Genomic DNA, 17177 nt, shown 5'->3' with positions numbered 1-17177 from the left:
CTTGAGGCTCCTTTTTACAGCTTTACTTCAAAGCCGATGTGATTGTACGGCACATTACAGGTCTCAGATCATCACATTTCAATTTTATGTGTCTATAAAAACATCCCAAACTCCCCGTGGCAAGAACTGTAAAGTCATCAGACTCTGAGCTTGTAAACCTGAACACAAAGATGAGATACTGTAGTTGTAACTCTGTATTTTATTATTCAAACACTTTATAGAGTAACATTAAATCAAGACTTTGATATGTGACCTCCTCAGTGATTTATATGTCCAGTGTTATTTACAATAAGAGACTTATTCAGTCAACACATAGGCAAGCCTGAAGGCAAATAGGCACATGTCTGCCCTGCATGCTTCCTGTTTGACCTTAAACATTTTCCAATCCAAGTCATTAAACAAAAAAAATGTCCACAACTAGGCCTTGAGGCCACTTTTGCTGTAAGGAAATATCATGCTAAATGCTGTCAAGTGATCCACACGGTAATCTGCAACACACTCAGTCCAGCAGATTTCTCACTCTTATAAAATACACCAACAATAACCAACATGGACATAACTGAACACACACCAGCCCACAAAAACATGTTTCTCATTACTCAATAATGTGCACCAGATTTTATTATCTATATTTCATCATTGTTTTGCTGCAGCTGTACTTTTGAAAGAAAACAACTACATTGTTAATTCAAGTCAAGTACATTTTATTTATAGAGCAACAAATCATAACTTTATTTTAACCTCATAAGACTTTTAAAGCAGTTTCCCCAAAAATTGTACAGGTCATGTCTATCGTTTTTCCAACCCAGTTTAGATGAAAAAAAGCCTTGACGCAGTGCCAACTGTGCTGTGATTGGCTAGTACTTGATGCCTCAGTTATTCCACATTTAGAAACTTGAATTCAGCCAGGGCTGGCGGTAGTAGAGGAGAGAGGCGGAGGGACACCCACCAATGGGGTGCCGTTTGTAAAGCGGCACCCCATACCCACCAGCGCACTCACTCTTCAGCACATTTTCTGTAACCAGTGTAACATGAAAACATAGTTGAATTAGCATAAGCTAACTAGCCAGTGGTTTCATTTAATTGTGTGTTCCATTTGTACTTGGAAGTCGGATATTTCAAGGTCAAAGTCGGAAACGCCCCCTTACCTCGGATTTTCGACTATGAAATGTCCTAGACACTGCTAGACACTACTGGTCCATTGGGTCTATTGAACATTGTGTAGTGTTGTCATGTTATCCTGTACAACTCTTTTTATGTGCATATATATTCAGATATTGGGTATGCATTATTGTTGGGATTTTTGCAAACATTTTGCAACTATTGTGATTTTTGAGCAGACACAGCAGACATTTTTACTTGTCATAGTAGCAAAAGCTCAGCTGAAATTGATAACCTTAAAGGAATACGCCACCATTTGTTGAAATAGGGTTATTCACCTCTATATTTATATAGGTGGGCAAATGCATTTTTACCTTAGCGTAGCGTAATGAATGGAATCCTTTGTTGTAGCATGTCATGAGTAAAAGTGACCCAACAACAATAAAAACAAAACCTAATTACTTCTTGTGATCTGACATGATGACATGTCAACATGTCTGCCGTGAAAAAGGTGTATTACGAGGGTTGTGTTGTAAGTGTACGTTTTTTGTCTCATCACATGACTGTGACATCAGCAAGATTAAGTCAATTCCATGCCTCTATCTTACAGGCTTGAAACATTTACCTTTTTTTCTAATAACGTTTTGGGAGCTTTAATCCAGTGTTGCATATATTCTCCTTTTTTCCTTTAAAAAGATGAAAGTCAGTGTATGCGGTCCCTGGGTGTGTGGTCCTGGGTCAGTTGTGCCTTACAGGCACAGCAGACTTTTTGACTTGCTTGGATAAAAAGCACAGGTGTAATTAATATTGTTAAAAATGGCTGCAGTCAGTTTCAGGCCCTGCTTTTGTACATGCTGGCTTGAGCCATCGTTAGCTTTAGTGCTTTCTCTTGCCATGACAAGTCAAAATGACTGCTGTCCCTTAACCCTCATGTTGTCCTCGGGTCAAATTTGACCCGTTTTCAAAGTTTTTTTGTAACAGAAAATATGGGACGTCGAAATAAGCGCGGAAAATGTAAAAAAAAACGCCAAAAACGCCAAAAACGTCGGGAAAAAGCCATAAAAATGTTGAAAAAAGCCCAAAAGAACTTAAACCACAAAAGGGTTTTTTTCATTGTGGACGGGAAGACAACACAAGGTTTAACTTGGCAAATAATAACCTTAATGTTGTCCTTGGGTCAAATTTAACTCATTTTCAAAGTTTCTATATCAGAAATATGGGTTTCTTTCAACCAAATTGCCCATATAACATGAATGGTTCCATACAAAACTCTTTACAAGTAAGATGAAGGATCAGTTCACTACTTTCATTGAATTCTGGGTGTTTTATTCAACTGCCATTAACAAACTGAAATGATTTGAAAACAGTACTACCTGACTAAACTTTGATATCGTTACATTTCATTTAGCTGATGCTTTTATCCAAAGCGACTTACAATTGCTATGTCAGACGCCTCTGGAGCAACTAGGGGTTAAGTGTCTTGCTCAGGGACACATTGGTTGATTTATCGCAGGGGGAATTGAACCCAGATCTCCCACACCAAAGGCATGTGTCATATCAACTGCACCATCACCACCCACATATAGCAGTCTGTGATAATCCATCAACATATGTTCTGTGAATCTTAACTAGTCAGTTAATTCACAATTTGCTTCTCTTTTTTTAAACTTAAATTAGGTATAATTTCATATAAATCAGGTGACCATGAATAAAAAAATTAAAAAGAGTGTAAAACTAGTGGTAATAAGTTGGAATGAAGTTGGCTAAGGCGCTAATACGCTTTCTTTGCACACAGGACAGTTTAAACATTCGGCTTGTTTTTACATTTCAGCTCCAAGGTTGGCCCATAAACATTACAGAGTACAAAAGACACAATATGCGTGGATTAAGCAGGCGGAGACACTCACACAGTTCTCTCCAAAATCACAAAACACGTTACATGTATACTGACTTTTGCCTCGTTCACATTTCACATTCTAAAAATACAACTTATGCAATTAAGACTGAGTCTGTAACAGGTTAGATTAATGAGGCTCACCAATTATGTCACTTATAGGTTTTGCCCAAATATTCAATATTCAATATTCATGGCAACTTTATTATTACGGGGATTTTTTTCTCCCAGTATTTCCAGTAGTGGCATTATCATGCAAATGGATGTGTTCCCACACACAGAATGCAACCTTTAATCATTTTATTAAATAACAAAATATGGCAACACAAAGTAACAATGGGAACTCCTTTTATTGTACTGTACCATACGTTATGGTAGTTAGATAAACCACCATTACAACTGGAAAGGATTTTGTAGTGTTTAAAAAAAATCATAAATTCAACTAATAAAATTATTCAACAACACTTACAGCATATTTGGGGTATTACTGTATTGTATTGTGGGACTTCATGCTTCCTGGACATGAGCTTTTCCCCACTCAAAAACACAGCAGCCTCTCTTCCCAGGCTATTTCAATGGTCAGTTTACTCCAATTACTAATACAATTACTATTTTCTTAATAACTTCTACTTCACCTTCTGGTATCTACAGACCCAGTAGCAGACATAAATCCGTTGGCGGGCCCATTGTAAACATAATAGGCAGTGCCGGCACGTGAGTGTATTGATCAGGCTGATATACAATTATAAGCACATCCTCCCTATCTATACTGTATGTAGAATATGCATGTCATGCAAAGTCATATGCTGGGCTGAATTTCCACTGATCTGAAGTCAATGTCAGTTAATATATTAAGCAGGTCAGTGGGTTCTGCCAAGATGTGGACGCGATTGTGAACCAGCAGAAGGATACAGGTAAACATGTCATAAACAGCCTAACCTCTGTAGCGGGAACGAAGGAGCACCTTGTGGAGCACCATGCAGAGCACCATGCGGAGCACCATGCGGAGCACCGTAGCCGTCATCGCAGAGCTCTGTAGCAGCTAAACACATACTACTAACTGTCACTGATACAGCCGAGCTGTGACCAAGGTCTGTCGCCGGCGTCATGAAGCTCTGTAGCGACTTAAAGGTGCCCTGCCACACAACACCGTTTTTACTTGTATTTTTTTGAAATATGTTAGGTCTATATGTGTTTGTGTTATGTGGTGAATGTGAAAATGAACTGCTACTTCTCTGTCAGCTCTAGCCACTGAAAAGAAATAAGCAGAGAAATCAGACCAATTACAAAAGCTGGTCAGTCTGACATCATGTTGCCTGAGATCATTACTATTCATTAGCTCGCCCAGTTGCGCTGGGTAAAGGATGCCAGGCTCTCATTGGCTAGCTGTTAGCCAATCAGAGTCAAGCAGCTTACCTCATCGAATATTAATGAGAACTGGCACAAATCGAGCTAAGTCTTCCTGCAGGCTTTCTATGCCACGCTAGAATGGCTTGAAACAAGGTAACCAAGGCATTGTTTCCACAAACAATGTTACAGAGTCCATGGTAGAACTTAGACAGACATTACCACAAAGTAATGAAATACGTGTGGCAGGGCACCTTTAAATAACTAACAACCGGCGCTCTGTGTCATGGAGCTCGTAACCGGCCACTGTAGCTGGCGTCATGTGACCAGCCATCGGTCTCCTAGTTTCGTACGATAGCTTACGTTTTGGTGCGCATACATTTTCGTACGAAATCATACGGACCTGTTCTTTAGAATGTGTTGCGCCAGGACTGGGTATCTTCCCATCCAAAGTTTTTGGCTGTAGGTTTTGTAGGTTAGTAGATTGTTGGAATTTGATTTGTGATGCTAACAGTATTTGTTTTTAAAGCGCAAATTAGCAATAGCTGTGACTTAGTACGCCCATGCAGCTACATGTTCATGCCTTCACACGCACAACAAACACTTGACCTCCATGCCAAATGCCAAAGGCTGGGAAAACTTTTTTGGAACTACCAACCCACAGAGCAAGCTATAGAGCTGCTGATCAAAATTCAACATCTTTCAGAATCAGGGGCCAAAACGATAGAGCTAAATAAGAACTCTAGAGATGTTTTATGCTCCGATTAACCTGAACAGTGCAGCACTCTGTCTTGTGAAATAACAAGATGCAAAGTAAACGTTCTGTGACTGTTTTTGTTAGATTGTCAGGAAACATGTTAAGTCACCCACACAAAAACCTGTTTCTCTTCCATGACAGCAGTTCATGTCTGGACTGGAACCTGCAGATATGATTCCAATGTTGTCTTCATGCTCAAATTTGTCTGAATGTTTAGATGTTGTATTTCATGCAGATTATTAGTAGTTTGTGAGACGGATTCTCTTGATGAATGCTGAGATGTTGCAGTATTTTCTGACACAAAGCTCGTTTTATCTTTCTGCTTTCTTCAGCTGTATTTTACGGTGGCCGACAGGGGCAAACACACGCAAATAGACAAAACACAAGGAAATTAAGAAAGCATCTTCATTAATTTGGCAACACATTCACAGCATTTAGCAAACGGGCTGCAAATACACACAACACTATTAATTACACAAACACACTGCAAATACACACAACACAATTAATTACACAAACACACTGCAAATACACACAACACTATTAATTACACAAACACACTGCAAATACACACAACACAATTAATTACACAAACACACTGCAAATATAGAAACGAGGCAAAAAGAAGAGCACACAAACTCCAAAAACAAATGCAACTAAAAAAAACGCTGCATCGAGATTACACAATGGACGTTTTCCAGGTTCTAAGTGGAACAGCTTGATTTTTGACCCCACTGGCAGAGAGACAGAGAGAGAGAGAGAGAGAGAGAGAGCCGAGGCACGTTCAATCTCAGAACGGTGTGCACCGTTTTGAAACGGTGCAACTGCTCTGAGATCATAGACTGTAAATATTAAGTCTGTGTTTGAGATATGTTTTCTCTCCTTTAGTGGGTGTGTCTCTAGTTTATTGGCTCAGGTCACAGGTGATAGCCAATCAGCAGAGACGTGTCTGTAAACTCGTGGTAATAAAAAGACAGAGTGCTCTCTCTCCCTGTGGGGTCGAATCAAGCTGTTCCACTTAGCGCTTCCCCTAGAGGCCTGGAGAACTTCCGTTGTGTAATTGGGATGCATTTGTGTGCTTTTCTTTTTGCATTGTTTCTATATTTGCAGCGTGTTTGTTTATTTGGTTGTGTTGTGTGTATTTGCAGCGCATTGGCTAAATGCTGCGCATTTGTTGCCAAATAAATGAAGATGTTTTCTGTGCTTGTGTTTTGTCTATTTGCGTGTTTCATAAAGTTGCAGTTCGTTGGCCCCTTTTGGCCACCGTAGTATTTCATATTTAAAGGTCTCATGGCATGAAAATGTCACTTTATGAGGTTTTTTAACAAGGCGGCATTCCCCCAGCCTGCCTATAGTCCCCCAGTGGCTAGAAATGGTGATAGGTGTAAACTGAGCCCTGGGTATCCTGCTCTGCCTTTGAGAAAATGAAAGCTCAGATGGGCCAATCAGGAATCTTCTCCTTATGAGGTCATAAGGAGCAAGGTTACCTCCCCTTTCTCTGCTGACTTCAGATACAGTATTATGGGACCACTGAGGCCAATATAAAAGAGACTTCAGATACAGTATTAGGGGACCACTAAGGTCTATATAAAAGAGACTTCAGATACAGTATTAGGGGACCACTAAGGTCTATATAAAAGAGACTTCAGATACAGTATTAGGGGACCACTAAGGCCTATATAAAAGAGACTTCAGATACAGTATTAGGGGACCACTAAGGTCTATATAAAAGAGACTTCAGATACAGTATTAGGGGACCACTAAGGCCAATATAAAAGAGACTTCAGATACAGTATTAGGGGACCACTAAGGTCTATATAAAAGAGACTTCAGATACAGTATTAGGGGACCACTAAGGTCTATATAAAAGAGACTTCAGATACAGTATTAGGGGACCACTAAGGCCAATATAAAAGAGACTTCAGATACAGTATTAGGGGACCACTAAGGCCAATATAAAAGAGACTTCAGATACAGTATTAGGGGACCACTAAGGCCAATATAAAAGAGACTTCAGATACAGTATTAGGGGACCACTAAGGCCAATATAAAAGAGACTTCAGATACAGTATTAGGGGAACACTAAGGTCTATATAAAAGAGACTTCAGATACAGTATTAGGGGACCACTGAGGCCTATATAAGAGAGACTTCAGATACAGTATTAGGGGACCACTGAGGCCTATATAAAAGAGACTTCAGATACAGTATTAGGGGACCACTAAGGTCTATATAAAAGAGACTTCAGATACAGTATTAGGGGACCACTAAGGCCAATATAAAAGAGACTTCAGATACAGTATTAGGGGACCACTAAGGTCTATATAAAAGCATCCAAAGAGCACCATGTCATGGGACCTTTAAAGCCACATTTGTGAGTGTTTTCACATCACACAGGTCTTTGGGATATTACAACCAAACTTTGAATCAACTACAGCAAATCTGTATTGTATCACTCTTCTGGCACGCTGCTGTGTATCTTATTGCAGAGCACCGATCACGGTAACCCATTCCTTTTGTAATTTAATGAGTTTTGGAGAATAGATGATATCTTCACCTCAACATCACTGTGGATTCAATTAAAAGCAAATCCAATGTTGTCAACAGACGCATTGCTGAAGTTGCACTTTTCTGTAAATGTTGTGCAACATTGGGTGTAGATAATTTACGGCACATAAATATTTTCTTATCTGCACACTATCCACCAACTACTTGAGTCAATGTATTACCATGATGCTCCTTAATGTTATTGCACGACATTTATCTTTCTGAGTTATACATCCGTTTTTTTCCATTCTGTGTGCCTGACACATGCAGTGTTGCACAACGTGTACAAGCAATTTAGGGTCAGTCAGTATAAGACTTGCAGGCTTGTTCTGTGGAAGCGTCTCCAGGGAGGCCGCTCGGCTCCCTCCCGCCCTCCCTCACCACATGCTTGTTGAACGTAATTCCGGCTATTCCTGCCAAGATCCAGCTGGAGACCATTTCCACATGGTCACAAAACTTCAGGGGAAAAGAAACTAAAAGTAGATGTTTGAACATGAAGCACAGCCTCAAAAGACAACGAAGGACAGCAGTGTTTAGAGGCCGCTGGGATGTTTACAAGTCAAGGAACAAAGTCACCGTTGAAGTGTGAGTCATGTTTTTCTCACAATTGTTTTATTTAAAATTGAACAAAATGTTTTTTTAAAGACACAGAATATAACTGAAACTTTTGTACAGCAAAGTACTGCACACTTGTACAGTGCAGGGATCATGAAGGTGCTTTATTGCCTCATTCATCTCATCTCCAGGGCCAGCCCAAGATGTTTAAAATGCCTAAATTAAAACAAATCAACAAAGGAAAGAAAGTGAAATACAATACACATTGTTATAGGTATTACAGCATGGAAAAGTCATGTCATAATAAAAAACTATTTATTTAAAAAATATATATATATATATATTCCTTATGACACTGCAGACATAAAAAGGATTTACATATACCGATGTGATTTCACCTTTTTTATTTAATTTAATTTAGTCATTTTAGATCTGCCTCAGTGTTGGTCTCTCAGCAGCATCTGAAAGCAAAGTATCTTTGAATATTTAAAAAAAAGATCCAGATCCCAAAGAGATTTCACATCTTCAGTCCATTATGGGGGCTCCACCCAACTTTTATAATGTAATTTTACATCTTCCGTATTTGGGCCCTCAGATGAGTCTCATAGCAAAAATCAGGGAGCGTATCCTTAAATATATTGAAATCGTCGGGACCCAAAACCCAAAGAGAGTTGACATTTTCTGTTTGTTTGGGGCCCCCCTGGCGGCTGAGGGCCCCTGCGCAACCACTTAGTTTGCTCACACCTCAGGCTCCTCATTTGTTTGTTCTGCCCTTGATATTTTTCCCTTTTCATCTTTTGTTTCATGTGTTGCACTCTTTTAGCACTTCAAAGGAAATACATATCACTTTTGGAAAGTGGCTGTACTCAATTACTTCTTACACATAAATTAATCATGCAACGTGGAGCTGATGTCAAAGCATGCATGCTGCAGGGGTAGCTGAATAAATCCAGTCTGTCCCTCCCCCCCATTAATCCTTCCTTTGGCTCACACCAGGCCTGCAAACAGGGATTGTGCAACCAACCTGTCCATCAGGTTCTGGTTAAAACGCAGTGGTGAGTCGCAGTTTGTTTGGTCCGTTAAAGTAAGCGATATATCTGAGAGTTCAACTGGAATCCAGGGTGCGTAGGTAGATGGAGCCACAGGTGTTACCCCGGGGCATGTGCGCACCATCCAGCGGCGGTGACCCCTGAGGGGCCCGTGGAGAGGGTAGGGAGCCGGCTGGGAGAGCTCTCTGATGGAGTCCACGTACTCCTCCATGGTGTGTGGGGAATCATCCTGTTCTTCTTCGTCCTCTGCGTCGCTCTCCTGCCTCTCGTTGATGGTGGGAAGTCTGTCCACCGTGGAGAGGAGGCACCTGGGCTTCATCCTGCGGAGGAATGCATGTCTTTTAATGTTGCTATTGTGATACTGTGATGTGAACATCAAAGGTGATTCCATCTTTTTATCAAAAACGGATATCCTGCGCTCCTGTGAGCCATTCCCTCATTGAGACTATAGAACCAATCACATTGTTTGTTGACAATAACTTCCGGGTAAAAAAACTCCTGCGTCCCGTACAAACGGATGAACACTCATGTCATGTTTGATGCTTTTATATGTCAACGCTTTCACTAACATTAAGTTGGAGCCCTTATTTACCTGTTGGGTCACAGACTAAAGAAAATGACACCCCCAAATTAGATAGATAGATAGATAGATAGATAGATAGATAGATAGATAGATAGATAGATAGATAGATACTTTATTCAATTCAACTAGCAGTCAGTCCGACCGGCGGTGAGATGTCGCTGTTCCTAACCCTAGATTTGGTTTATCAAAGATGCTGGCAAAGCAACACAGGACAGAAAATAAGCAGAGCAGAAACATCAGACAGGTCAGACCTCCGTGTTTAACTATATATCTTTAAACATTACAGTTACGGCTGAAAATGACAACAGAAATAAACCAGTTTGCCAATTACACAAATCTCTGCTATAGCAGTAATGGCAGAGTCAATGGATTTAATCAATGGGAAGAACCTGAAAGGACAATAGTCAAAATTTTAAACTGAGTAGTCTGTAACGTAAAGATCCTCCCAAATAGTGACATGTAGTTGGAATATTATTTGATGGCTGCAGCATTCACTCCCAACCCTACACCCTGCCGCCATCCTCACATCAAAAGAAAGTCTCTTTTAAAAGTGTTATTATTATTTGGAGTTTTTTAGTTAGCTTTTTGACTTTTTACTATAATTTATATAAATATAAATATAAATGGACCAGTTCTTTCAAGGAAAATTCATCTAAAAAAATCAACAGCTGCTTATAAACTCAGCTCACTAAATAAAGTAACTTCCTCAAAACATTGTAGGGGAGACACGGGATAGTGTGTAACATTTTTCACATTTCTGTCTGTATCTTGGAGCTCTTTTAAACCAGTGGGTTCAAAATGTGATACAAACTAGTTCCATGTGTCTGCTATTAAATGGTGTAGCTGTTATCTCTGCAACCCAAACAGAAAATGGGTCAGTCACAGGGTGCTGCTTTAGGCAGCTGCATATACTCTAAAAATATTCTAACAAAAGATTTCGCAGCTGTTTTTTGTAATATTAGGTGTCCTTACAGTTTTTTCCAATTGCTAACACACTAAAATAACATGCATAGCACAATTATTTAAACTGACACACAGAGAGCAAAACCTCTTCTCAAGTCTCCAAAAGTCTAAACACATTTTCTGCTTTATACACATTTTGCAATTCAAAGTGGCACTTTTTAAATGCACTGAACACGGTTCTCTGCATAAGACACAACAATCTGACATAAAGTCACATATTTGCCATTTCAAAATACTGCCATTCAAAATGACACTACATGAGCTAAGTGGCCAATATATGTGCCACCTGGCCAATCACCTCAATGGTTAATGGTGACCACTTCAGTCAGGAAGTAAGCACTATGATGCCTCTTTTTTTCTATATATTTTTTCTGCACATTTTTTCTGCAATTTTCTTTTTCAGTTTACTGTTTTTTGTGAGCATATTTTTGTGCAGTCCATTGTCAATATATCTGCTGTGCATATGTTGCACTGACTTGTTTGGTGAAAAATAAAAAATAAAATTTTCAACAGCATGTGTGTGTATCTGCAAATATTTCTGTGCATGTGAACAATCTGAAGAATTTTCTACAATTTGAACAATTTTAGTATTATGACAAAGCACACTAAAGATGAGAGTGCTTTTCATTATTTCATTATGCCCAACAGTGTGTAGTTGGTTAGACAAAAATCTGGTAACATGAATGAAGTGTGCACCATGTGGTGCAAAAGTGTGATTTTGATAATGCTATATGTAGTTTTGGTTGCAGTGATTCATTTTGCAGGATATATGAGGTATTTTGCAGTTTGGGTGTGTGGTTTTGTGAACTGTGTTAAGTATGTTGATAAAACCAGCCTAGTTTGCAAAATTGTGTCTTAGCAATTGGAAAAAACTGTAATAACATACTAAAAGTTTACCAAAGTTTGACCACTAGAAAGGTGTAATTTTCAAGATGGCGTCCAAGATAGGCAGGAAGCCCTTAAAATATCCTAACTCCTTCATTATTTGACCTAGCTAAGTAATCTTGGTGTCTAACCCCATGTTTTTTGGGTCTATGAATCCATTGGACTTGTCTAAATTGCACTGATATGATTACATACTTATGGAATACATGATTTTGTGAGATTACTGTAGGGTTTTATCTTTGTTTGGGGTGAACCAGAGATGTAAAAGATTGTAACGATGTAACTCCTACTCAGTACGTGTTTTTGGACACATACCCTTTTTTTGCTAAAACACAGACTTGACATTCAATGTAAAAGTTATTGCACCCAAAAGTAACTTAAATTGGAGTTGTATAATAATAATTGATCATAAACAACTCTGAATTAGCCCCAACAGAGGCCTGTTCGTGAACCCTCTGAAATGGTCACGCATTTCAATTTGAATAAGGTAATACATATGTAATGCATCCTCTATAGATGTTTTTGAGTATAAAGGTGATGTCATGTCTGAACTGGAAAGTTTTAAATGGAAGATGTAATGAGCTATGAGCTCTGCTCATTTTCTGCAGCCCTGTTCGAAGGCAAGGAAATATTCCGTAACACCAACAAGCCCCAACTAGCGCAGGCAGTCACTGAGTTCTCAAGCAAGAAATCTAATGAAACTGTCCTGGATTCCATCCCACCAACTGAGCATAATGTCCTAGACGGTGGCTCCCTGGTTCACTGCTTGGCATGGAAAAAGGGTGACAGTTACAGTGCCATTGCACTGCACCATATGCAGACTTTACCATACGCCATTATGGTAAAGCAACGGTTGTTTTTGATGGTTATAGCGAAGGTCCTTCCATCAAAGACAATACGCATCAGAGAGGTGGTGAAAACACTCACCCCATCGTTAACTTCAATGCAGAGACTGAGTTTGTGGGAAGAAAGGAGAAGAAGGGCTGCACTGTTATCAATGCATCAGGTGATGCAGACATGGACATTGTCAAAGCTGCAGTCAAGGCCTCAGAACATCAGATCAAAACCTTGATAGGGGAGAATACAGACTTACTCATTCTTCTCCTCTATGCTGGGACGAACAATTGAGGCCTCTATTTTCGTTCAGACAAGTCCAAAGCTACTAAAGTGTACAACATCAGTCCTGGGTAGTGACTTGTGTTCCCAGTTGCTGTGTGAATGTGATACAACTTCACGCATTTTTAGTGTTGGCAAACAGAAAGCATTCCAGAAACTTGTGAATGGTGAATCAACCATCCAGTCCTGTGCAAATGTGTTTCTGCTCCCACCTCAAGCAAGGAATGTCATAGAGGACCATGGGACCAAGGCAATGGCAGTGTTGTTTGGCGGAAAGAGTACTGATTCACTTGCCTCTTTGCGCTACAACCTTTTTAGCAAGAAAATCATTACTGCCAAATCATTTGTTACCCCAGAACGTCAGCCTCCTTAACCAAATACCACTGCCAAAGAGTTTACTTCCAGATCATGGTGTGGATTGGAAAGGAAGGTGACATGAACACAGTGGATTGGGGATGGAAACTGGTGGACAACCGGTTCCTGCCAGTTATGACCAGTAAGGCTGCTGCCCCAGAAAGCCGCCTGCAGATGATCCACTGTAATTGCACAACTGCCTGCCGAACACAACGGTGCAGTTACAGGGCACGTGGACTACCATGCATACCTGCTTGTGGACCATGTCAAGTTGGGAATTGTGAGAATCACTATAATCAACCTCTATGGGAGGAAGAGTGTGACGATAAATGGTAAATCTAGTGAAGGTCACAGTGCAAAAAAGTATAAAAAATAAACCAGAATAAGAGGAAACAATTGAAGAAAATAGAAAAAGATATGTATAAATAAGAAAAGTATTAAAAAAAACATAAACAAACAAAAGGCAAAAAAAAAGCATTATAAAAAATATGAAAAAATATTTTAAAAAATAAAAGGGGTTAGCGGTACTGAGGCTTCACGTGACAGCCCTGTTTTGACTAATTTTACAGTACCACACAGTTCTAATGAATTTGTTCTTTATTGGAATCAAAAGAATAGTTATGAACCACAGAAACCACCAACACTAGGCTAAACGATATGAGAAAGGAGAAATATGCAATTTCTTAAGGGAAATTGTATTATTAAATTGTAAGTAATTGTATTCACCCTTATTTTTCGCATTAAATATGCTTGTAACCAATTGCTTTAATATATAATTGTACTCGTAATCACTTATCTATCATGCAAATATGCTAATTAGAATATTACATGGCCAAAACAGACACCAGTATTCCTGGTCTAGGATGAATACAAAGGAGTAATGGTCATTTTAAGGACCTGACGGCCGCCATTTTGAAAATGGGGCCTTTCTTGGAGTCAAACTTTTGGTAAACTTTTAGTATGTTTTTAAGTACATCTGATACTATTGTAAACTACTGAGAAATCTTTTGTTTTTTTTGGGGTCAAGCCATATTTGCTCTAAACAGAGCAACTTGTTCCTGATTGGAGAAATTGGACGTGTTACAACCTGACCCGTGTTACAACTATCCCCGGTCTCCCCTAGCTATGTTTTTCTATTTGTAACGTTTTACTTTGCAGAAACCATCTCAATATAATATTAATACAGACCTGACAAATAAAGCATTGCAATTTTTTTCTCCCCAAATGAGGATCTCAATGTGTTTTCAGAGCCCTATTCATGTTGTCAGGAATAAAATTTTGGTGCACAAACAGAATCCTGGTTGAGAAATATTGAATCTGAAAGAAATAGAATTACCTTCAGAGTTGTGGAATGTGAACTAGAGCTGCAACTTATGCTTATTTTCATCTATTGATTATTTTCTTGATGAATGGATTAGTTGTTTGGTCTATAAAATGTCAGAAAATGGTGAAAAATATCCCAAAGCCCAATATGACGTCCTCAAATGTCTTGTTTTGTCCACAACTCAAAAATATTCATTTTACTGTCACAGAGGAGAGAAGAAACTAGAATATATTCACATTTAAACGTACAATATGTAACTTTCTGCCACTAGGGGTCTCTCAACCAAAACAATGGACGGTAAAACTGGACTTTTGATGACGTTGGGAAGTTGCGTGGAATTATGGGAGTTTTAAGTGTTAAACACCTTCGCTGCCAGTTAGAATGCATCAGTTCACGGACGAGTTTACCCGTTCAAGTTTATTCACGTTACGTTTATTCATTCTAATAAAATAGCTGCAGTTTCCCCAACATAATTACGTTTTTCTTGATTAGATTTTTATTTGTAGCTGACCAGTTAGCTCGTGAACCAGCAAGCTAACAGTAGCCAGCAGCTAAAACACAAAATATTTCACATATCAATGTCACCTTTTGGATGGTTTCAACACCGGGGCGGACGGGGTTTGTTGTAACGCTAGCTAGCTGCTAAACGAGGCTGAGAGACGGTGTGGGGGGGGATTGTCGGGGGAATCTCCGCGACCGCGAGCCAGGACGTTCGATGCCGGTTGTGCAGCAGCAGAACATCTCCCAGCTGCCCGGAATTATCTCCCCTTCACTTTTCAGTAATCTTAACTTTTCGTTTTGGTGCTTAACTCACCTTTTGTCAGGTTAATTTAGCTAACCGTAAAGACAGCTTAACGCGAAGAGGGGAGAAATTCGGCAGGGAGGAGATTTTCAGCACATACACCGGTAGCGCTACGGAGATGTAGCTAACTCTATGGATGGCCGCTGTTGTGACTCGGTGCCTGGTCTGATATGGTCCGTTTTAATTAAACTGCCGTTAGCGTCGTAAGCACCAGGCACTGGAGATAAGTTCTGGCCGGGGGGTTGCTGTAATAAAAGTAGCTGGCTGATAGCTGACTGGGGACTAACGATAGCTAGCTAGCTATATGTCCCGGGGCTGTTGTCAGCTGTCATCCCTCTCTCTGCGCCGGGGGAGTGAGGCAGACAGACCGGGGTGTGCTAGCTGGCTAAATTAGCATTAGATTAATCGTCTATCTATACAGTTAACGTTGCTAGTGAAGTTATTCGTGGGTTAGCCCAGTCCTGTTAACTGTGGTCGAAACAGTCATACTAAAGCGTGTTGATGATGTTGTAACCTCATAATGTTACCCACAAAGCATTAGCATCAATGTTAGCTACTTGTCGATATTTAACTTTCAAAATAAATAAGGTATCTGTTGTATTACTGTGATTAAAAAGTGGGATGTAATTAATCACAAAATGAGGCTTTATGGCCAAAAAAAAGCAGTATTACGGTTACAAGTATTTTTTTTCTGTGACATTGTATGATTTACAATTACTCCTGAACGTATCATCTTGGTGCCAGTGTTCTGACGGAAGTTAGAGTAACTGGAGGGTGAAAGGTTGTATGACGCCACTGACGGGCGACTAAAGGAAACGTGCCGTGTCTGAAAATAAAATAACAGATTTCTCTGGGTTTGACATTTGGTGGAAACATTTGGGATAGTGTAAGAACACAACTCATAAAAATATATAACATAGGTATGGTCATTTTTAGACATTTTAAAGCAGAAATGTTACATATTGTACCTTTAAGGAGCTGGAATCAGAGAATTTCTAAAAAATTACTCAAACCAATTTATCAATTATCAAAATAGTTGGCCTCTAATTTATCAGTTGACAACTAATTGAATAATTGTTGTAGCTCTGATGTAAACTGCCCTTAGGTTGTTAAAACTCGCAAATACCAAAAATAAATACGTAAATACAACGAACATGACCTCAGCATCCTCTATGGTGTCACACTTTAGGAGTATTAAAAAAAGAACCATGTATACAAATGTCCATCCAAACACAGACTTACCTAGAAATGTCTCTGTGATTCTTCCTGATGACAGTTAGTCTTGTGACAGCAATTCCTATCTATGTCTTTCTACCTCTCTTTCTGCCACTGCTCCCTTGCTCCCTTGTTCTCCTCTCTCTCCAGCAGTCTGTGGATGTCAACTGGGCTTTTGCTAAGGCTCTCAGCATGTACAGAACATGTTACGGCGACACAGAGGTGTGAATCTGCGAGCGCTGTCGGAGGATAAGCCAGGCCAGGGGAGCTTTCCTAATGCATTAGCCAGACTAGGCCAACAAAGCCAATTATAGCCGTCAGAGCCCAGAGAGAGAGTCAGGCTGTAATGGTGGATGTGGGTTGGGATGGGTTGTACAACACGAGGGGAACAGAGTGGTCAGGGGGCACCGAGGTGATCAGTGAGTGGCTTATCGATGGGGAAATGTCCTTCTCTCCCATCCAGACAGCTCGTGGCTGCACAAGCTACGGCTGGAACTCAACTTTATTGATTGGCTGAGGTTGTCATCAATCTATGAATTTCCTCGTAAACTGTTCTGCCTCTTCTCATCAAAGTGTAGGGACTTCACCGCAGCATGTTCTGGGTCAAGATTTATTGTCATAAAAAACATGAGATTTTTTTCATAAATGCTATTGAATGCAAAATGTCCTTCAAACCATACGACAAG

The 17177-nt window shown here is 39.8% G+C and overlaps 1 protein-coding gene across 1 annotated transcript; it reads right to left on the bottom strand.

Annotated features, from left to right (window-relative positions):
- Positions 1 to 8223: 8223 nt before the first annotated feature.
- On the bottom strand, positions 8224 to 16743 carry si:ch73-6k14.2. The gene is made up of 2 exons (XM_039815239.1): positions 16519 to 16743; positions 8224 to 9569 (listed from the first exon to the last, which is right to left on the bottom strand). Exon 2 carries the CDS (start codon positions 9566 to 9568, stop codon positions 9188 to 9190), a length of 381 nt encoding a protein of 126 aa, XP_039671173.1. The 5' UTR covers position 9569; positions 16519 to 16743; the 3' UTR covers positions 8224 to 9187.
- Between the last annotated feature and the right edge of the window lie 434 nt (positions 16744 to 17177).

The sequence above is a fragment of the Perca fluviatilis genome, chromosome 1 (genome assembly GCF_010015445.1).
Source record: "Perca fluviatilis chromosome 1, GENO_Pfluv_1.0, whole genome shotgun sequence".
Lineage (NCBI taxonomy): Eukaryota > Metazoa > Chordata > Actinopteri > Perciformes > Percidae > Perca > Perca fluviatilis.
Note: the sequence above shows the minus strand (reverse complement) of the source record. Positions and strands in the feature narration are given on the sequence as shown.